The sequence below is a fragment of the Stenella coeruleoalba genome, assembly GCF_951394435.1.
Source record: "Stenella coeruleoalba genome assembly, chromosome: 16".
NCBI classification, from domain to species: Eukaryota; Metazoa; Chordata; class Mammalia; order Artiodactyla; family Delphinidae; genus Stenella; species Stenella coeruleoalba.
The window spans coordinates 15231077-15255314 of NC_137162.1; the positions used below are offsets into that span (position 1 = coordinate 15231077).

The 24238-nt window shown below is 35.6% G+C and overlaps 1 protein-coding gene across 8 annotated transcripts in view; it reads right to left on the minus strand.

Annotated features, from left to right (window-relative positions):
* ATRNL1 (attractin like 1) overlaps positions 1 to 24238 on the minus strand; it is a 696391-nt gene that overhangs the window by 619621 nt on the left and 52532 nt on the right. For all 8 annotated transcript variants that reach the window (XR_013824301.1, XR_013824302.1, XR_013824303.1 and 5 more), the window contains exons 7-8: positions 22840 to 22927; positions 14010 to 14265 (exon numbers count right to left, since the gene is read on the minus strand). Coding sequence is in view for 3 of the 8 variants with exons in the window: in XM_079900307.1 (XP_079756433.1) it covers positions 14010 to 14265; positions 22840 to 22927 (344 nt within the window). In the remaining 5 variants the exon portion in view is untranslated. The remainder of the gene's footprint in view (positions 1 to 14009; positions 14266 to 22839; positions 22928 to 24238) is intronic.

The following is a 24238-nucleotide window of genomic DNA, read 5'->3' on the forward strand; positions in this document are numbered from 1 at the left end:
TCTGATGTTTTTTGCTCACATAAGCAGGCGTAAGTATATTTTCTAATTTCCCTTACTTTGCTAATGTACAAAAAGTAGTACATTATATATACTATATACTTGATCACAACATATCATGTAAATCACTCCATTTAATTTCACAGTTCATCATTATTTTCTACAAATGCATGACCACTAATGTGGGTGTAACAGAGTTTATCCACCGCTCTCTTACATTTAGCATTGAAGTAGTTTCCAAATAATGTTACAATAAATAACCTTGTGCATACAAAAAAAAACGTATCTTTGTGTTTCTGGAGCTGTATCTGCAGGATAAATTCCTTGGAATAGAACTGATATGTATTTCTGTTAGATACTTAAACAGTTTTAAAACATAGCCCAAATTCTCTTAAACTCTTACCACTGATGTGGGATCTATGAACCCTCCCTTTGAATCAAAGGGTTTGTGACTGCTTCAATCAGGAGAGTACAGATGTGTGCTCTGTGACTTCTAAGGCTAGGTCATAAAAGCTATGCAGCTTCTGCCTGGTTTTTGTGGAATGCTTGTTCTTCTGATGTTCCTTCTTAGGACACACTTCTAAAACTCAGCTGGCGTGCTGAGAAGTCCAAACTGCATGTAGACCGTGTAAGTTACCTAAAAACTGTCCCAGCTGAGATTAGCCTTCAGCCATCACAATTGAGGCACAATATATATGAGTGAAAAGCCTGCAGATGATTCCAGCCCCCCCCCCATTCAAATCACCCCAGCTGTTCAGGTCTACCCAGATGAGATCCCAGATATCACAGAGCAGAGAGAAGCCACCCGTTCTATACTCTGCCCATCACAGACTTCCTTATCTAGTTGACTGTGTTTCTGGACTTTTATTCTATACTATTGTCCTTCTGTACATGCATGCCACATTATCACACTGTCACACTGTTCTAATTATGGAGACTTTGCAGTATGCTTTAATAAATAGTAGGACAAGTCCCCTCATAGCTCTTCCTTTGTAATCTTTTCCTAGCTATTCTTACATGTTTACATGTAATTTTCTATTTCTGTGCTCAATGTACGAGGTTTAAGTGGCAATGTTATATTTGCTTTCTAAAAGAAATTTGTGAGTTTTCCTTCCCTTTTTATTCTCTAAAACAGTTTAGGAAAATTGAGACTATCTTGTTACTAAGTTTGCTAAAATTATCCTGTAATATCACCTAAGCTTGGAGCTTTCTCTATTTTTTCCTATGGAAATTACTCTATATAAACTTTCTATCTCTACTGGGTTCAACTTTGGGAAACTGTTATTTTCTAAGAAATCATCCATTTCTTCAAAGTTTTCAAATTTATTTGTATAGATATACAAAGCAGTCTCGTATTTTTTTAAAATTTCCTATCAATATTATTTCCTCATTGTCATTTCTTACTTTGTGTATTTGTGCTTTCTCCCTTGTTTCTTGATTAAATGAGCTAGTGGCTTATCTATTTTATTTTTTTTTTTGCGGTATGCGGGCCTCTCACTGTTGTGGCCTCTCCCGTTGCGGAGCACAGGCTCCAGACGCGCAGGCTCAGCGGCCATGGCTCACGGGCCCAGCCACTCCGCGGCATATGGGATCTTCCCAGACCGGGGCACGAACCCGTGTCCCCTGCATCGGCAGGTGGACTCTCAACCACTGTGCCACCAGGGAAGCCCCTATTTTATTATTTTTTAAAAAAGTTGTAAGCTATAAATCGATCTATTGTTTTTTCTGTTCTTACATCATTAATTTCAGCTTTTATTTTTATTATTTCCTTTCTGGCACTTTTTTTGTTTAGTTTGTTCTTTTTCTTGCTTTTTGAGTTGGGGACGTGGTTCATTTAGTTTCATCATATTAATATAGTTGTTTAATATTAAGCTAAAAATATTCCTCTGATAACTGCTTTAAAAGTATCTCATAGATTCTTATAGGTGTTTTTACTGTTATTATTTGTCGGCAGTTTTGTAATTTAAGCTAGTATTTACTTCCCTTTTCACACAACAAAAAGGCTTTATTTAATATTCAGGTATTTAATTTTAATATTTCCGCCTTCTGGAAACTACAGATGTTTTCTTTTTACCCTAACATATGATCAACTTACTTTTTGTGAGTTTTCTGTGTGCACTTGAGAAGATAACATTGCCTACAATCAAGCTGTATTGTTTGAGATATATATATTCTTTTGTCCTGTCAAGTACTGAGAGTAATGCTTGACCTGTTTTCTACTGACAGTGATGCTATCTACTTCTCTTTGCACCAGCTATAATTTCCGTTATTTATATAGGTGGTTGCTGGGTTACTTGGTGCATTGATATTCTTCTATTACATATTATATCTTTATGGTGAATTGTGGGGTTTTTTTATATTATAAGGTGTTCTTATATAATGTTTTGGTGGCCTGAATTCTACTTTCTCTGATATAAGGATCACAACACCTGCTTTCTCATTGTATCCATTTTCCTAGTAAATCTTCCTTCACCCCTTCATTTTAGCCTTTCTGAATCAGCGTGTTTCAGATGTGTCTTCTATTTGCAACACAGAGTTGGATTTTGCTTTATGCACCTATTTGAAAATGTTTTCTTTAAACAGGCAACTTAATCTCATTCATGTTTATTGACAAGATATATGTTGGATCTCAACTCTGTCATATTATTTTATAATTACTGTGTGAATTACGATGTTTTTCTGAGGTTTTTTTTTTTCTATTTGATGTTTTCTTTTTGGTATTTAAGAAAGTTTATATTTTTGTTCTAGTGGTTTCCTTGATGTTTATACCTTTCACAGTGCCCTTAATTCTCTTCTTTCCTACTTAATTTTTAACATCTGTATGTCAGTTTTAATACTAGGTGTACCAGGAACAATAGTAATCAACATTCACTATTTTGGTTCAATTGTTCCTTTTATTTGTTTTATGTTATCAAATCATGTTATAAATAATTTATAGAAGACTAAGACGATAGTGAAAAACTACGTTTTGCAAATTTCCGTAAGAATTTAAACATAGCAAACCTCTTTGTGTCAAATAAATGTTGGGGCATAAATATACTAAAAGATAAAAATATATTGTTCACTCATTGATTCTTGAGCTTGAAAAAATTATTTAGGATATCATCTTATGAAGAGTCATAATCTGAGATTCAATGTAAATGATCAATTCTACTATCATCATTATAGGAATAAATGAAAAATTTTTAATTCTCAATTGTGTTCAGTAAAAGCTAAAAACGGGCTACTATGATGATGCCTCCAGTCTTCTCTCATGCCTTCTTTAAATTTGATAAAATAATTTGGGCACTGCAATAAGAAAACTGAAAGATGACAATATAAACAATATATTTCACTGTGGCATCATCCTTCTAAACAGCTTATTTTCTTAGTAATTTAATATTTTAGCATAGTTGGGAACAACTGATGTGCAATGAATTCCTAGAATGATAAAATAACAAAATGTTTCAAAATATAGGAAAAATAAGAACACGAAGATCCCATCATGTATCTTAGATTTGTAAAAGGGTCCAACAGATCCATCTTGGTAATTACATATATAGAATATTTTATTCCGTATTTTTTAAATAAGTAAATGTTCTCTTTGTTCTTTGGAAGACTTCTAAGAAAGAATGAAATTTAAGAAACAACAGTCTTCGTAGATATAGTTAGGCCTGCTCAAAAAAGAAACGAAAAAACTAAAACTGGGTCCAACAGACCCTTAGGTATACCAAGAATTAAATGGCATCCTTTGATTCCTACCTATTATCTATCCAACAATCCATGTGCTTTTTCTGCTTTCCTCTTTCTCTCTTCCTTCTCTTCCCATTTTTAGTTGCATTACTTCTACTTGGACAGAACATAAAACATTTGCATACCAGTTATCTACTGACATCCCCACCACCCTTGTTTCAGTCTTAGCTCTGAAATTCAATACATGAAATGTTCTCGATCAGTCTTTTACCTGAAGTGTTCCCATTCACCTCTTCATTAAATGGAGCTTATTCTCTAGGAGAGATGTTGGTAAATTGCAGCCCACAGGCCAAATCCGGCTCAAGTGTTTCTGTAAATCAAGTTTTATTGGAGCAACGTCCACTCATCCATTCATGCATTTTTTACAGCTGCTTGTGGAGAGCTTCAACGACAGATTTGAGTGGTGACAACATACACTGTATGGCCTACAAAGCCTAAATTATATTTACTATCTAGATCTTTACGAAAAGTCTGCACATTTCTACTGTAAAAGAAATAGGGCACATATGTACAGAATTATCTGAGTTTTGCCACATTCAAACTGTTTTTCTATAGCCTTGACACATGAAGGACTGTTTGCCAAGATACAAAAACCCTTAGCCCGGGCTTCCCTGGTGGCGCAGTGGTTGAGAGTCCGCCTGCCGATGCGGGGGACATGGGTTCGTGCCCTGGTCCGGAAAGATCCCACATGCCACGCACGGGCCACTGGGCCTGCGCGTCCGGAGCCTGTGCTCCGCAACAGGAGAGGCCACAACAGTGAGAGGTCCGTGTACCGCAAAAAAAAAAAAAAAAAAACCCTTAGCCTATATTTTCTTTCCGTGAGTTTCTTGAAAAATTTGCTCCTAGTTGCCATGAGTTGTAGGTTGCTTTTGAGAAATCTGATATAATCTCTTGCCCTTGTAAGATATTTCATCTTTCTGCCTGAAGAGCCTAGGAATTCTTTTTCTTTATCTTTTAAAATATAGTATTTTTATCAAGATGTCTCAAAATTGCTGCTGTGGGTGAATTTCAGCAGGTATCCAGCTCAGAAGCTCATAAATAGGAGAATGGATAGGCAAATTATGGTAGAGTCAGACAATGAAATACAGTAATGCAAAAAAGTTAACTGTAGGAATACATAACAACATGAATTAATCTTGGTTATACAGTGATGAAGGAAATAAATGAAAGCCTCAGAAAACTGCCTAAAATACTATTTCCTCTTCATAAAATTCAAAAACAAGTCAACAAAACAATATGCCATACAAGCATACATGTATAGGTGATAAAGCTATCTTTTTAAAAAAAAATACATAATAAGAAATTCTGGATTTCAGACTAATGGAGAGGCAGAAAACTTCTTTTTAAATAAAGTTTTTTATGAACATGAATTATTATAAAGAGAAAACTTCAAGGAAAACAACAAATGGTTATCTTTTTAAGATAAATATTCTCTCATCAGATATACTTTTGGGGGTGACTTTGCTAGTAAGACATGGTTAGTTCTATGTTGATGACATAATAACCAAATAAAGCTGAGTTAGAGTAAACATAATTATTAAAAAAAACTTAAGAATAATCAACAAATGGTTTTTCTTTAATAATTAGAAAGCAATACATAGACAAATAAGAGTGCTGCTTATTTTAAAAAGTTAGAATAGCTAATGCTCTTGAAAAATGTTAAGCAAATATATCAATCTTAAATAATATAAAAATGCTACAGATGACATTAAAATTTAAAAATTCAAGAATAGTAGTACTAGAAATGAACTAGAGGACCCAGCTCCATGCCACTCCAAAAATTTGTATTTCTTCTGACATTTTTCTCCATTAACAAACTGTGCGGGACTTCCCTGGCAGTCCAATGGTTAAGACTCCGTGCTTCCACTGTAGGGGGCATGGGTTCGCTCCCTGGTCTGCGAACTAAGATCCCACATGCCACATGGGGAGGCCAAAAATAAATTAATTAATTAAATAAAGGTTAGACCTTATTTATTAAAAAAAAAACAAGTGTGAAGTTCTCTCACAAAACACCTCTTTCTCCCAACCTCCAGGATCCTAATACCTAAGAACGCATGAAGGACCATTTAGGTTAAAAGTTATATTTGAATCTCCGAGAACTAATAGTAGGTGCAATCAGACATGCTCAAAATGAGTACCTGTAAAGAGTCTAATATAAAGTCTGTTTACAAAAGTATGGCTAGGATAATATCCCCGGACTATCAGAGCAGAAAGCCTTTACTATCCTGTGGCATGAAATAAGCAAGAGGAGGGGCTGTTTTCTAGAACTCTAGAGAGTAGGTGTATGGGGGAAGAATACCAGAAAGTTAAGCCTTCAGTAGGACAACCCAATTAACCCAAGAAAATCCAGCAGGGAGAGAGTTGGAGGAATAAAATACCTTAACCTCACTCATCTCCCACCTTCAGATCTACTGATGGTGCCTCCTACCAGCTGACCCCAACTGAAAGCTGCAGGGCATGGGAGCAGAATGGAATAGTGAAGGGTAGATCTGGAGAGACAAATGAAGACTATCAAACACAGTACCATATGAATCACATCACCACCAGAAAAAGGATAATATGCACAGTACACAATTTAAATAATTTGGCTAATATACTTTTAAAACATTCAGGAAATATATAGATTCACTTTTAAAGAATACTGCTGAAAACCCTATTCATTCACCCACAAATATTTATCAAGCACTTAATACATGGCACTTTACTAGAAGTAGCCATACAAAGAGGATACAGCAGGATTCCTCTCTAAACTTCTTGGGAAAAAAATGCAAGTACAAAAACAATACCTATAAAAAGCAGTATATGTGTCATATTCATTTATAAACAAAGAGTTACAGGAATTTAGAGGATAATTAAACCACTTCCAGAAAATGAAAAAGGCACAAAGTATAGCTGTGGAACACTGAGAGTCTTTCATCATTACACAATTATAAAGGCCACCTCCACTTTGTTACTTAAACAAGTTTATAGAGCCTTTACTGCAAACTTATCTCCTCATTATACATTCCCCTGATAATTTTCCTGATCATTTCCAATAATTTTTTCCATGAAGCTTACAGGTTACTGTCACTCCCAACCACTTAATAACCATACACTTTTAGAAGCTGTACGCTAGGGTGCCTGATAAAAAATTTCTCTGCCAGATCTATTTACATGTGCTCCACAGAAGCTATTTTCTCTAGTATTCTGTTGTTATATATCTACACACATTTTCATATAAATCAACCCACACTCAAGGAAACAAATCTTCAACTAAAGAATGGACTGACTTTGGAGAGACAGCCCACAGGACTCAAATACTATGTGTTGATTTAATGCCTGGGTAATTAAGTTCCATCACCACTGTGATAATATAATATATTATATTATATATAATATAATATAATATATAATTATATTATATATTATAATAATCTATAATAATAGATTATAATATAATATATAATATTATATAATAATCTTTATAATAATAATCTTTAATATAGTAAATATATAATAATCTATATAATAATCACTATAATAATCTTTCATCGCTTAGCTTCTAGTTCACTGTACTCTTCCTTGCTTATTTCCTTCTTCCCCCCTACCTCTTATCATTGGGCTCAATCCTTTTCTCCTTTCTATCTACACCCATTTCCTTAGTGATCTGATCCAATTTCATGGCTTTAAATGCCATCCATATCCCAAGAAGTCCGAAATTTATATCTCCAGGCCAGCCCAGATCTCTCTCTAGAGTTCCAGATCCATACAGCCAACTGCCTAATTGACATTTTCACTTTAATGTCTAATGGATATCTCACATATAACATGTCCAAACTGAACTCCTGACCTTCGAATCACCTTCATCTCAAACCTGCTTCAGAGTCTTCTACACGTCAGTTGATGGCAACTTCACCATTCCAGTGGCTCATGCCAAAAACCCTGGAATCATCCTTGACTCCTCATTTTTTCTCAGACACTACCTCCAAACCCTCAGCAAATACTATTTGTTCTACTTTAAAAACATACAAAACAAACTGACTGATTATCATCATCTCCAATACTACCACCCTGGTCTAAGCCACCATCATTGCCCAGATTACTGTAACAACTTCCTAACTGGCCTCCTTGCTTCTGTTCGTTCCTCCCTAGAGTTTATTTTCAACACAGCAACCAAAACGATTCATTTAAAAATTATGTCATTGCTCTACTCAAAATCTTGCAGTGTCTCTCCATTTCACCCAAAGTAAAATACAAACACTCGGCAGAAATCTGATGATCTTGCTGCTTGTTACTCCTCTAACTTCATTTGTTACTTCACTCATTTGTTAATGCTTATTCTCTCTATAGAGAGAGAGAATAAGCATTAACAAAGCATTCCCAGACTCCCTACTGTTCCTTGAACATGCCTGCATATTCGTGCCTTTATGCTAGCTGTTCCTACTTTCTGGGAACTCTTCTCCCAGATATCCACATAGCAAACTCCTTCACTTCATTCATCTCTGACCAAAATTCATCGTCTCACTGAGGCTTACTCTGGCCTCCCTACTTTGTGACTACCTCCCACCCTCACAGTATTCTTAATCCCCTTCCCTTGCTCTATTTTACTAAAAACTACTATCTTCTAGCACATCATATATAAACATACCTATTCTGTTTATTATTTATTGTCTGTATCACCCTGCTAGAAATAAGTTCTGCAAAGATAAGGAAAAATACCTGATGCATCATTGGCTGAGAAGCGTTACTGCATATCTGTGGAACCAAAACTGTGCTCCTATAAGCTACAAAGTCAACGCAATATTTGGAGGTACTCCTTGGCTCAATAGATACTCTAAAATTTATAAAATGCAATGACAGTGCCTAAGACTTTAAACTACAGTTTCAAGAGCTAAAAAATATTCTGCAGTATTTTAGATTTTTTTTCAAATGTTAATGTACAGTGTTCAAATTAAATGATTAAAGTTAAGTTAACCAGATGGTTCCTTTGTTTTAAATCATATTATTATCAAAATATCAGGGAAGAGTCACAGTACCAAGCACTGAGCCAGAAATACTTCAAATTATCTGCAACATTATTAGAAGTTGAGTAAGTGGTCACTTGGAGTATGTTAATTGGAAGTTTTTGTCTCTTTTTAAAATTTCTACATAATGGTGAGATCAATATCCTTAGGGTATACTTCAGAGTAAATTTTTTTTTTTTTTTTTTTTTTTGCAGTATGCGGGCCACTCACTGTTGTGGTCTCTCCCATTGCGGAGCACAGGCTCCGGACGCGCAGGCTCAGCGGCCATGGCTCAAGGGCCCAGCCGCTCCACGGCATATGGGATATTCCCAGACCGGGGCACGAACCCATGTCCCCTGCATCGGCAGGCAGACTCTCAACCACTGCACCACCAGGGAAGCCCCCAGAGTAAATTTTTATCTAGTAAAATACTGTTTTCATTAATTACTATGCTATAACTTCAGCTTTCTTTTCAGTTACCCTCACTGCAATGCTGGTTAAAGTAACAGCCTCTTGTTTAATTAAAAACAAACAAAAAAACCTTTTTTCTTAGTTTCCTAGAAGCTTTAAACATGTAAGGTTAACCAAAGTAAAGCCAATATACATTTGGGTAGTTGATGCCATTAAAATCAGTCAAGAAAAAGAGCCTAAACTCACATCACAGTGTAGTAATTCCCACTAAGAACAGAGGGAAAAAAATTTTAACTCTCTCCACTGACATAAGCATTCACTTATAACTAAGATGACAAATTATCCCATTACTTATACTCAGAGCAGCCTTACTTAACATAGTATTGTTCCCTAAAGTAGCACTTGTCTATGGTATACACAACTTAATTATTCTGACAACATCTTTATATATACCTATTGTTTTGTATTCTTTCATAAGTACTTTCCAAAGTGGAAGTACTTACAGATTATTTTTTTGACATCACATACTTTAACAATAAGTGACAAATTCAAAATGCTTTAGGAGTCAAGTAATATGTTAACTTTTTATTATTAAGATATCATTTTAGAAAAACTGATGAGTTTTACTTTGTACTTAAATAATTTATAGCATTTTAAAACTACTCATAATTCACCTACTATTCTTATAAAACTCATAAATCATGTATTCTTCCCATTTCCACCTTATACTACATTCATAAAGGTACCTAACAAATAATACAATTAATAGGACAAAAATCAAACCAAAAATACCCTGTTGATAAATTTATTTAGAAATAGTATTTTGGTTATAGAATAAGGCAAAAAAAAAAAAAAACCCTCTGTAGAAATACTTTAAAATTTACCAAAACTACACTTGACATTTTGTAATCAAATTATTCCAGGGCTTCCCTGGCGGCGCAGTGGTTGAGAGTCCGCCTGCCGATGCCGGGGACACGGGTCCGTGCCCCGGTCTGGGAAGATCCCACATGCCGTGGAGCGGCTGGGCCCGTAAGCCATGGCTGCTGAGCCTGCACGTCCGGAGCCTGTGCTCCACAACGGGAGAGGCCACAACAGTGAGAGGCCCGCGTACCACAAAAAAAAAAAAAAAAAAAATTATTCCAAATAAAACCGAAAACCTACCAACCAATGAATTTACTGGTTAACAATCCATACCAACATTTACCATTCAGAGAAGATTAGAATAAATTTATTGTGCCTTCCTAACCATCCGTGGAAAGTATAACCACCACATCTCAGGACTGAATGAGACTATCCTTCAATAAAGGGAAATATGAAAAAAGTAAAATATATTCTGTGAACTGTAAACTATAACCAGTAGGGAGATGGGGTAGGGAAGGCATGTACCAATCAGGTGGCCTATAGATTTGTTTCAATGGCCAATACTGTAGGTAAACCCATGCAGGTATGGCATCAAGGAACTTCTATATAAAGCCGGGATCCCTAAAGGGTTATACCATCAATGAAAAAGTGAGGTTTTTAAAAATCTGTTCTGCAGAGGCAGACAGAAAACATCTATTTCAGCTCTGGCTCTACATAGAGGAAAAAAGTAGTTTGGGCATAGACTAAACATAATGTCACTTTGGAGCATAAATTCATCTTACATTCAAACTCAAAAAAAAAAAAACACATGCCAAAAGTTTAACTTAATTTGGACCTACGTTGCTAGGCCCCCAGAAGTCCACACTCTCTCTCTAGAGCAGGGGTAGGCAAACTAAGACCCAGGGCTAAATCTAGAACAAAGCCATGCCCATCTGTTTATGTTTATGGCTCCTTTCATGTTACAACAGCAGAGCTGATTAGTTTTGACAAAGACCATATGGTCCACAAAGTCTAAAATAGTTACTATCTGTCCCTTTACAGAAAAGATAGTGACCCCTAGCATAAAATACTTATAATAATGTCAAATGTGTTCAAAGTAAAACAATATGAATTAAATTAGTAGAAACAGTAGCCTGTAAATTGGAGGTTGATCAAAGAGTAAAAGTATGGTTAACTGTCGACTTAAAGTATTCATTTTAAAACTTAAAAAGTCATCACCTATGGTTCAAGTACAAGCATGGTAATAGTTTAATCCTGAATCTTCCCGTTTTCCTCAGGGAAGACATAAAAAATAAGGAAAACATGGGGAGGAAAAGTGAAAGAAAAAGAAAATTAAATTTCCAGAGAAATTAGGAATGAAAAAAACTCACCAACTCCAAATCAGGTGCGAACATGCAAAAAGCCAGTGAAACTAAGAGAATCAGATAGAGAAAGCTGCAAGAATGCAGAAAGGAAGACAAAAAACAAGGAACATGGAAGAAGCCTAATGGTAGATCTCAAATATTACCTCTCTTGTTCCCACAAAAAAATGGGCCTCACTCTCCCTGATCACAAGAAGAGCTATAATTAAAAACAAAAAAAGACAACAAAGTAATTTTAAAAAAAACATAAAACGTACATAAAATGTACAAAAACCAGAGGGAATCACAAAGCAAAATCCAACTTTCTCTTGTATACAAGAGATACACTTAAAACAAAGTGATTCTGAATGGTTAACAATAAAGGAATGGGCAAAGGTACACAGGGAAAAGACTGACTTCCCCACCAAAAAAAACCAAGAGCCATAATATTAATAATATGTTGAAATCAGATCAAAAAACACTGAACAAAGCACTTTATAATATTAAAAGATACAATTTGCAATAAAGATATAAGTTATGAATATCCATAATAGCAACTTCCATAAAGCATAAATTCCAGAATACACAAGAAGAAAGAGGCAGAAATAAACTAATATTTTTAGACTTTTATTAACTTTCAGAGCACGATAGATCAAGTTAAAAATAAGTAAGGAAGAAAAGACCTAAACAGAATAATCAATAAAGTAGATTTTATATATATGTATCAAATGCTATACTTTGATATTATAGGATTTACCTCCTTTTCAAGCATCTATAGAACATTTATGAAAACTGGGCCCCAAAGAAAATCTCAATAAATTACAAAAAGCAGAAATAATACCTACAACATGCCCTGAACACTATAATAAAACTAAAAACAAAACAACCTTTTTACATAGAAAATCTGTCACTCTTAATTAAACGACTCTTGGGCCCATCTGAAAAATGAGAATGACTCACCTACATGTGCTTCACTGCTACCATGAGTTTGTTATGACAATAATGTGTGTAAACAGGCTTATTTAATGCAGCATTTATTAACCATTACACTCTAAAATGTTCCTATCACCAGAATTCTTTTTAGATTTCTTCTATTTTCTCAGTAAAATAAGAAGTAAGAGAGTAATGATGAAGAGTGAAGTGTTGGAAGTCTGAAGAGAGAAAGGAAAACATATGAAACAGTCATCTTGGAAAACTGTAAGACAGATTGGTGATTATGAACTTAAAACTCGGTAAATGAGAAGTACAGACAAGAGAGGGTGAGAGAGAGTGAAGCACTGACCAGAGGCTCAACGGACTAAAGGCTCTGGTAAGGCTGAAGAATTCCCAGTGTCTGGACACTCTTCAGGAGTAAGCTGGAAAGATGAGCAGCACTTGAAGAGTAAGATACTTGAAATGGAAATTATGGGATTCGTAGCAGGTACACAAGGTCAAGAGTACCGCAATGCAAGAGAAAGACCCAAACAGGATGGAAAACAAGATCTTTGTAAGAGAGATCAAAAAATTGAGAGGACAGAAGTATTTAAATGGATCCTAAAATATCCATAAAAATATCTGGCTAATATATGTAGGACAGAGACAGTGAGCCAGAAGCTATATTCTTCCAGGAATTAAGCACAGTGATCAAAGGAGCAACAGAGGAGTATAAGATGGAGAAGTAGTAGGTGGTATAGTCTGATGATGTAAGATTCAAAGTTGAGTGATTTAAAGGAGGAAGGAGTAAAAATAGAGTGGAAATGACAGTAAGAAGTAAGGAGGATACATATCCCAATTCTAGCCCAGTTGTACTGGGGATGTGAAAAAGAGAAGGTCACTTAAAAGGACTGAAGGGGAAACAGTGGAAAATTCAGAAGGAAGTCTTCCTCTGACACACAAGCACTCTCTTGTTGTTGCCAGTGATGATCTGCAAATGAGTTCTCTCATCAAGACTACACAAGGACTCTAAATAGTTGAATACAGTTGTCTATACACAAAAGGGCCAAAAACTTGAGTTCATAATCCTGGCTAGAACTGGAAATGGAGTATGTTCCTGAATCTAAATAGCAAACATAGCATATACACATCTGTAGGCAAATTTTAAAAAAAAAAAACAACTTACAACTGTTTGAAAATGTCATAAAGAATTCAAAGAAATAAAGTACCAGAAAAATAAATTAAGAGTATTTAAGAGTCATATGTAGATTGCCCCAGTCACCTTCACACACCAGATATAATCTTTTATAGAAGCCAAAAGACTGTCTTTGGGAAGCTTACTTTAGAAGAGTAATACATACATAGAGATATTGCAATAAGATTAGAAACAGAACCTTGAAAAATGAAAAATCCTGAAATCATGGAATGCATAGTTAAGAAACTGGGGTAGTTTTAGCTTTCGGTTCATAAGTAAAATCCAAAGAAATAGCACCATCTATTGGAATTTCAGATATTTAAAATACATATTCTCAATTCTTAGAAAATGTGTCTAGTATGTAACATTTCTGCACATTTGGCTAAGAAGATAACTTACATATTAAAGGACAATAGCTAACATAAAAAAGTTTATATTAGAAAGAATTAATTCTTGGTTTATAATTCTAATTTCAAATAACTAACCATTTTGACTAAATTCACATGAAGATTTTATTATAGATAAAATATTCTCAACCAATAAAGAAGAGTACATAGTTACATGTTCAAAGTAACTCACAGATATGGTATTCCTGTATGCTGCTTGTATAACCATATATTGCAGAATATCCAAATATTATGATCATGACAACATCTCTACTATCCAACTCCATAATATGTGCTGAATGTCCCTCCACAGCATACTGCTGACCGTGTCCAAGCACAGTAGGAGTTTTTGTACTCCATGACTGACTATGTATGTTAAAAACCCATAATTCATCTGTGACATTGCCATCACTTGTTTCAATTCTGCCTCCATACATAAAGATGTTTTCCTGTAAATTAAAAAAACATATGTTAATAAAAAAATATTTGTATCTTAGCAAGATATATTAGTTAAAAATAAAGACTAAATTAAGACTAATTAAGACTAAACATTAAATTTTAGTAATTGCTCACAACATGCATAAGACATAGTTCTTATTTGTAAAAAGTCAAATGAGAACACATAAGTAGTGATAATTACTTCTTTTCCTTACAAGAAGGGGGAAAATCCACACTTACAAAAAGTTACTTTAAGGTATTTTATTTAAAAGTTATGTAGTCAATTAACCATGGTTTTAATTATCCTAGTTGTTGAGTCCCTAGTTGTTAAATTTGAATTTTACCATCTATTTGTACTGCTTTGTGCTAGTCTCAGTCATTCACTGTTTTCATCATTGTTCACCAGAAAGGTAGATCACATTTGCATATATTATGTCGAGTACATTTTTATTACCACTTCTCACGGCTACGAGCAAATACCTTGTAGCACTTATAAATTATACAATTTCAATATGATTGAAATGAATGATATATAAATCATTACTATTTCAACAACCTAGAAAGAGAAAAGAATTTCTTCAACCTAATAAAGAGCGTCTAAGAAAAACAGAAAGCTGCTATTACATACACTTAATGGTAAAAGACTGGATATTTCACCAAGGTCAGTAATAAGATAAAGGTGCCTGCTTTTGCCACTTACATTCAACATTGTACTCAAGAGCTTAGCCAGAACAAATATGCAAAAACTGAATAAAGGTATAAAGATTAGAAAAGAAAAGTAAAATATTTCTATTTGTAGATGATATGAACTTGTATACAGAGAATACTAAGAAATAAAAAAACAATTAGAGGGGGCAGAGTCAAGATGGTGGACTAGGAGAATGCAGAATTCATGTCTCCGCACAACTAGGGCACCTACCAGGCACCGGTGGGGGACCACGGACACCTAAGGGGATGGGAAGAACTCCCAGTGATAGGGTAGAAACGTGGGGCATTGGGGAAGTGATGGGGGAGAAGTGGAGGCAGGACGGGATTGGCGCCCCTCAAGGGCAGCTGGGGGAGGGGAAGGGAACTCAGGCCGGAAGGGGGAAATTGGGGAACCATTGGGAGGGCAGAGGATCAAAAGGGAGCATGGCCAGGTTTCCCCTGCCCACTTGGACTCCCAGGAACCTGTTGAGATCCCAGGCCTGATCCTCTGCCCACCTTGGCCCCCTCCAGCCACACAGGTCCTGAGGGAGTGGGAGGGTGGGAAGGGGGAGCAAAAGTAAAGGCTGGACCTCCAGGACCGGCACACCTGAGGGGCAGCTGGGGCAGGGGAGGCGTTCCTACACCCAGTGGGACCCACCCACGGTTAAGGATCCAATGGGTCAGGGGAGACCCTGTGGGAGATGGTGCAGGAAGGACGTGAAGGAACGGAAGTGGGCCAGCGCTTTCCCTGTCCACTTAGGCACTGGGAAGACTGTTGGGCTCCCTGGCCTAATCCTCTGCCCTCGGAGCCTGCCTCCTGCCATGCAGAGCCCAAACCTTGCCCTGCACTCCCACCCAGGGCCCCACCTCTACACATGGAGACTCCCTCCAACAGGCTGGGCCTAAACCCCACCAACACACCCTCACCCAGGGCCTTACCTCCAAACTCCGGAACTCCACACTCCAGAGGCCCTCCTTTCCACTTGCTGCCTCTCCCCTCCTGCCAGGTCCTAAGCAGAGGCCCTGCCCCACGCTTGAACATCATCGCCCCACACACGCCTGGCCCCCAGGGCCTTTTCTGGCTGCATGGGTCCTGAGCCTAGGCCCTGCCCCATGCTCAAATGTCACACCCCTGACCCGCCTAGGTCCCGCCCACCCTAAACCCCACCCCTGCCTAAGTTCCACCCCCGCCTAAACTCCTCCCACATAGCGAAGGCTTTTTATTTTCTTTTTCTTTTTCCGCTTTTAGATTGGGGTTCTGCTTTACCTTGCTGACTCATATATATTTTTATATTTCCTAGTAAATCTTTTATTTTTCTAATTTTATTTTATTCTTTATACTTTGTTATTGTTGTCTCCTTTTGGCTTGTTTCCCCCACCTTTTTTTTTTCTTTTTTCTGTTGTGGTTTTATTTTACCTTGTTGCAATTATATTTTTACTTTTCCTAATATATCTTTTATCTTTCAAATCTTTTTGTTTTTTTATTCTTTGATATCGTACTGCTCCTTTTCTCCTCCTTTCTTTCTTTTTTTTTTTTTTTTTTGCTTGGTTCCCAGGCCAGAGGTAGGGCCCAAGCTCCTGTGGTGGGAGCTCCAAGTCCAACCCAGTGGATTAACAGAGAACCTCACACCCTAGGGAATATAAATCAGAGTAAGGCCTCCCAGAGGTCCTCATCTCAGCACCAAGGCCCGGCTCTATCCAACTGCCTGCAAACTCCAGGGCTGGACACCTAAGGCCAAACAACCGGTAAGACAGGAATACAGCCCCAACCATCAAAAAGAAGAAACGACAAGAAAATATATTACAGACGAATAAGCAAGGTAAAAACCTACAAGACCAAATAAATGAAGATGAAATAGGCAACATACCAGAAAAAGAATTCATAGTGATAGTATAGATGATCCAAATTCTCAGAAACAGAATGGAGAAAATACAAGAAACATTTAACAAGGATCTAGAAGAACTAAATAGCAAATAGTGATGAACAACACAATAACTGAAATTAAAAATACTCTAGAAGGAATCAATAGCAGAATAACTAAGGCAGAAGAACGGATGAGTGAGCTGGAAGATAAAATGGAGGAAATAGCTGCCAGGGAGCAGAATAAGGAAAAAAGAATGAAAAGAACTGAGGACAGACTCAGAGACCTCGGGGACAACACTAAACACACCAACATTCGAATTATAGGGGTCCCAGAGGAAGAAGAGAAAAAGAAAGGGTCTGAGAAAATATTTGAAGAGATTACAGTCGAAAACTTCCCTAACATGGGAAAGGAAATAGTCAATCAAGTCCAGGAAGCGCAGAGAGTCCCATACAGGATAAACCCAAAGACAAACATGCTGAGACACATATTAATCAAACTATCAAAAATTAAATACAAAGAAAAAATATTAAAAGCAGCAAGAGAAAAGCAACAAATAACATACAAGGGAATCCCCATAAGGTTAACAGCTAATCTTTCAGCAGAAACTCTGAAAGCCAGAAGGGGGTGGCAGGACATATTTAAAGTGATGAAACGGAAAAACCTACAACCAAGATTACTCTACCCAGCAAGGATCTCATTCAGATTTGATGGAGAAGTCAAAAGCTTTTCAGACAAGCAAAAGCTAAGAGAATTCAGCACCACCAAACCAGCTTTACAACAAATGCTACGGAAACTTCTCTAGGCAGGAAACACAGGATAAGGGAAAGACCTACAAAAACAAAAAGAAAACAATTAAGAAAATGGTAACAGGAACATACATATCGATAATTACCTTAAATGTAAATGGATCAAATGCTCCAACCAAAAGACACAGACTGGCTGAATGGATACAAAAACAACACCTGTATATATGCTATCCACAAGAGACCCACTTCAGACCTAGGGACACATACAGACGGAAAGTGAGGGGATGGAAAAAGATATTCCATGCAAATGGAAACCAAAAGAGAGCTGAAGTAGCAATTCTCATATCAGACAAAATAGACTTTAAAATAAAGGCTATTACAAGAGACAAAGAAGGACACTACATAATGATCAAGGGATCAATCCAAGAAGAAGATATAACAATGGTAAATATTTATGCACCCAACATAGGAGCACCTTAATACATAAGGCAAATGCTAACAGCCATAAAAGGGGAAATCGGAAGGAACACAATTATAGTAGGGGACTTTAACACCCCACTTTCACCAATGGACAGACCATCCAAAATGAAATAAATAAGGAAACACAAGCTTTAAATGACAAATTAAACAAAATGGACTTAATTGATATTTATAGGACATTCCATCCAAAAACAACAAAATACACTTTCTTCTCAAGTGCTCATGGAACATTCTCCAGGATAGACCATATCTTGGGTCACAGATGAAGCCTTGGTAAATTTAATAAAATTGAAATTGTACCAAGTATCTTTTCCGACCACAACACTATGAGACTAGATATCAATTACAGGAAAAAACTGTAAAAAATACAAACACATGGAGGCTACACAATACGCTACAAAATAACCAAGAGATCACTGAAGAAATCAAAGAGGAAATCAAAAAATACTTAGAAACAAATGACAAAGAAAACACGACAACCCAAAACCTATGGGATGCAGCAAAAGCAGTTCTAAAAGGGAACTTTATAGCAATACAATCCTACTTCCAGAAACAAGAAAAACCTCAAATAAACAACCTAACCTTACACCTAAAGCAATTAGAGAAAGAAGAACCAAAAACACTCCAAAGTTAGCAGAAGGAAAGAAATCATAAAGATCAGATCATAAATAAATGAAAAAGAAATGAAGGAAATAATAGCAAAGATCAATAAAACTAAAAGCTGGTTCTTTGAGAAGATAAACAAAATTCATAAACCATTAGTCAGACTCATCAAGAAAAAAAGGGAGAAGACTCAAATCAACAGAATTAGAAATGAAAAAGGAGAAATAACAACTGACACTGCAGAAATACAAAGGATCATGAGAGACTACTACAAGCAACTATATGCCAATAAAATGGACAATCTGGAAGAAATGGACAAATTCTTAGAAAAGCACAACCTTCCGAGACTGAACCAGGAAGAAATAGAAAATATAAACAGACCAATCACAAGCACTGAAATTGAAACTGTGATTAAAAATCTTCCAACAAACAAAAGTACAGGACCAGATGGCTTCACAGGCAAATTCTATCAAACATTTAGAGAAGAACTAACACCTATACTTCTCAAACTATTCCAAACTATAGCAGAGGGAGGAACACTCCCAAACTCATTCTACAAGGACACCATCACCCTGATACCAAAACCAGACAAAGATGTCACAACAAAGAAAACTACAGGCCAATATCATTGATCAACATAGATGCAAAAATACTCAACAAAGTACTAGCAAACAGAATCCAACAGCACACTAAAAGGATCATACAACATGATCAAGTGGGGTTTATCCCAGGAATGGAAGGATTCTTCAATATACGCAAATCAATCAATGTAATACACCATATTAACAAAATGAAGGATAAAAACCATATGATAATCTCAATAGATGCAGAAAAATCTTTCGACAAAATTCAACACCCATTTATGATAAAAACTCCCCAGAAAGTAGGCAGAGAGGAAATATGCTTCCTCTTAGAGGAAAACGTAGGCAGAACACTGTATGACATAAATCACAGCAAGATCCTTTTTGACCCACCTCCTAGAGAAATGGAAATAAAAACAAAAATAAACAAATGGGACCTAATGAAACTTCAAAGCTTTTGCACAGCAAAGGAAACCATAAACAAGACGAAAAGACAACCCTCAGAATGGGAGAACATATTTGCAAACGAAGCAACTGAGAAAGGATTAATCTCCAAAATATACAAGCAGTTCATGCAGCTCAATATCAAAAAAACAAACAACCCAATCCAAAAATGGGCAGAAGACCTAAACAGACATTTCTTCAAAGAAGAAATACAGATTGCCAACAAACTGATGAAAGGATGCTCAACATCACTAATCATTAGAGAAATGCAAACCAAAATTATAATCAGGTATCACCTCACAATGGCCATCATCAAAAAATTTACAAACAATAAATGCTGCAGAGGGTGTGGAGAGGCACTGTTGGTGAGAATGTAAATTGATACAGCCACTATGGAGAAGAGTACAGAGGTTCCTTAAAAAACTAAAAATAGAACTACCATATGACCCAGCAATCCCACGACTGGGCATATACACTGAGAAAACCATAATTCAAAAAGAATCATGTACCACAATGTTCACTGCAGCACTATTTACAGTAGACAGGACATGGTAGCAACCTAAGTGTCCATCAACAGATGAATGGATAAAGAAGATGTTGCACCTATATACAGTGGAATATTATTCAGCCATAGAAAGAAACGAAATTGAGTTATTTGTAATGAGGTGGATGGACCTAAGTCTGTCATACAGAGTGAAGTAAGTCAGAAAGAGAAAAACAAATACCATATGCCAACACATATATATGTAATCTAAAAAAAAATGGTTCTGATGAACCTAGGGGCAGGACAGGAATAAAGACACAGACATAGAGAATGGCCTTGAGGACACAGGGAGGGGCAAGGGTGACAGCTGAAGGGTACAGGACTTCTTTACAAGGTGATGAAAATATTCTAAAATTGATTACGCAACACTGCAATTTTGACAAGCATGCAAGAGATAATTGCACAACTCTGAAGATACTAAAAAGCATTCAGTTGTACATTTTAAACACATGAATTGTATCGTATGCCAATTATATCTCAATAAAGCTGTTACAAGAAAATGAAATAAATCAAAAAACTGAAAGAAAACAAAGAAACATATATCCACATACATATGTACACAGAGAGATTTTTATTTAATTTCTTAAACATGTATATGCATAGAACAAAACAGTGGTAGTTTATTCTTTACATTGCTCCTGTGTTTTCCAAATTTTCTTAAACAAGCACAGAAAATATATAAATTCTGATTTGAAGAGTGTAGTCACAGTCCACAAAATACATGAATTTTTGTTGATTCAAAATAAAAACCAATTAAATAGCCTGATTTTAATCATGCTAAATTCATGAACCCCACAAATACATAAAAATAACTGATTAAAAGCAATCCCTATCAAAATCCCAATGACATTTTGCATAAGTAGAAAAATCCATCCTAAACTATTATGGAATCTTAAGGGACCCTGAATAAATAAAACAAACTTGAAAAACAAGACTGAAGTTGGAGGTCTCACATTTCTACATTTCAAAACTTACTACAAAACTACACTAATCAAAACAGTGTGGTACTGGAATAAACACAGATCTAGATCAAAGAACTAGAGAGCTCAGAAATAAATCTTTGCATATATGATCAAATGCTTTCAACAAGAGTGCCAAGACCATTTAATGGGGGAAAAGTCTTTTCAACAAATAGTGCAGGGAAAACTGAATATCCATATGTAAGAGAAAATAATTGGACCCTTACTTTATATCCTAAACAAAAATTAACTCAAAACAGATTAAAGACCTAAGAACTAAAACTTCACAATTCTTAAAAGAAAACATAGGGAAAAGGCTTCATAACATTGGATTTGGCAATGATTTATTGGATATGACACCAAAAGCACTCACAACAAAAGAAAAAACAGATAAATTGGACTGTGTCAAAATTAAAAACCTGCCCATCAAAGGACACTATCAATAGAGTGAAAAAGCCCACAGGATGAGAGAAAATATTTGCAAATAATATATCCAATTAGGGGATAAAATCCAGAATATATAAAGAACTCCTACAACTCAACACCAAAAAAAAGTTAAAAATGGGCAAAAGACTTGAATATATGTTTATCCAGAGAAAGCATACAAATAGCCAATAAGCACTTGAAAAGATGTTACATACCACAAATCATTAAGGAAATACAAATCAAAATCACAATGAGATACTGCTTTACATCCATCAGGATGGCTACTATAGGAAGGAAGGAAGGAAGGAAGGAAGGAAGGAAGGAAGGAAGGAAGAGGAAAATAACAAGTGCTGACAAGGATATGGAGGAATTGAAACTTTTGTGCACTGCTGGCAGGAATGTAAAATTGTTACAGCTGCTGTGGAAAACAATATAGCAGTTCCTCAAAAATTTAAAAATAGAATTACCATACAATCCAGCAATTCCACTTCTGGCTATCTATCCAAAAGAATTGAAATCAGGGACTTGAAAAGATAGTTGTATACCCATGTTCATAATAGCATTATTCATAATAGCCAAAAAGGTAGAAGCAACCCAAGTATCTATCGATGGATGAATGGATAAACAAAATGCAGTGCAATATATACATACAACAGAACATTATTCAGACGTAAAAAGGAAGGAAATTCTGACACATGCTACAAGATGGATGAATCTTGAGGACACCAAGCCAAGTGAAATAAGCCAGTCATTAAAGGACAAACACTGTATGATTTCACTTATATGAGGTCCCTAGAATAGTCAAATTCACAGAGACAGAAAGCAGAATGGTAGTTTGCAAGGTCTGGGGAAAGGGGGAAATGAGGAGCTACTGTATGGGTACAGAGTTTCAGTTTTGTAAGATGAAAAGAAGTCTGAAAATAACAGTAATGGCTGTACAACAACTTGAATATACTTAATGCCACTGAATGAATTCTACTCTTAAAAATGGTTAATATGGTAAATTTTTGTTATGTATATCATGGACAAAAACTCAACCTTCATTTCTTCTCATGTTCAATGGAGGACTGTATTAAAATCTTTTTATTTTTACTAAAATAGTATAAAAGTCTTTGACATCTCAAGTTATTGTGATTCATATGATCTACTGTTCTTACTAAATGTTTGAAATAAATCTGAGATTTAGTATTTCTTCCTATAAAGTCTAAAAAAAGAAAAAAAAAGATTAAAATTTAAAGCAGGATTCATACCTGATATAAAGCAAGAGAATGCCCATATCTCTGGAGAGGTCCCCTTGATACAGTTCCTACATTCCATATACTGCTTTCTAAATTGTAACTAAAAACAAGAAAAAAAAAATAACTTCATAAGCTAAGATTCATTTTCAGTTTTGTAATTTGCATATGCTTTCTTGTATTTAAATATTCATTAATTCAAAAACAATTAGAATAAACTCATAATTTCATATACCATATTAGAAATTTCTAATAGAGACTCATTCAAGATATACCTAGTCTAAATTAGGATTCAATCATCCGAATGTATAATATACAATAACTTGACTAGGCTATTTATTACCGGAGTTAATTTTTTCTGAACCAGCCGATTAACCTAAACAATAGTGAGCTCTTCTACACTTTTAAAGTCACCTGGGCCTCCTTGAAGCTCCTACCTTAAGGCTTTTGTCTGGCTTTCTTCTCTGCCAATGTCTGACCCCTTCAAGTCTTTGCTCAGCTCTCACCTTTCCCATGAAGCCTACACCACTACATTTGTGAGTGCAACTCCCTCCTCTTTGGCATTCCTGATTTGCTTACCCCTGTTACCTATCTTGCTATCTATCTATATCTGTATATGAATATATGTACATATAATTTATTTATAATATACATATTTATCATGCTAATTACATTTTTTTCTAATTGCCTGTCCTTCCTCACTAACTTCACAAAGATGGGATATTCATTATGTGCACTGACAGATCCCAAGTACTAAGCACAAAGTAAGTGTTCAAAACAATTTGCTATGCCCATGAATACATATTAATTCTAATGTCGATGTATAAATGTTCCGTAAAATACTCTCTAATTTAATAGACACTAATACAAAACTTTTATATTATTTACTGAATAATTTGTCTTAAGCATAACATCTACACCTCAATTAAATTCTACTACAGAAGATAAATCAACTTATAACTGACACCATCACTTCTAAAAGCTTTTAAACATCCTTACCTACAGCTAAACCACATTCAGAAAAATGAAAAAATATTCTCTAACCTGTGAAAACAGCAACAAAGTTGCTGATTACTTCTAAGCTGATACCTCTAGTTTACTATAAAACTAAATAAACACTGTAACCAAAAGAACCAGATTTCAGACAAAAAAAAAAAATTAAACTATCTGGTTCAAATAGAAAATATATGTTTAGGAGAATATCAAGTAAAATTCATCACTTAATTTAAAATATGCTATTTAACTCGTACAGAACACAAACTTTTAGGATCTCCATGTTTCCTTGACAACTATACTCTGTCTTCACAACTCTACTTTGCAAATACCACAGTTTAATCCGAAGTTCTACTTTATTTTCACAACCTTTTCATTTTCATGAATCATAGTTAATTTCCTTTTCTTTTCCACATTTAAC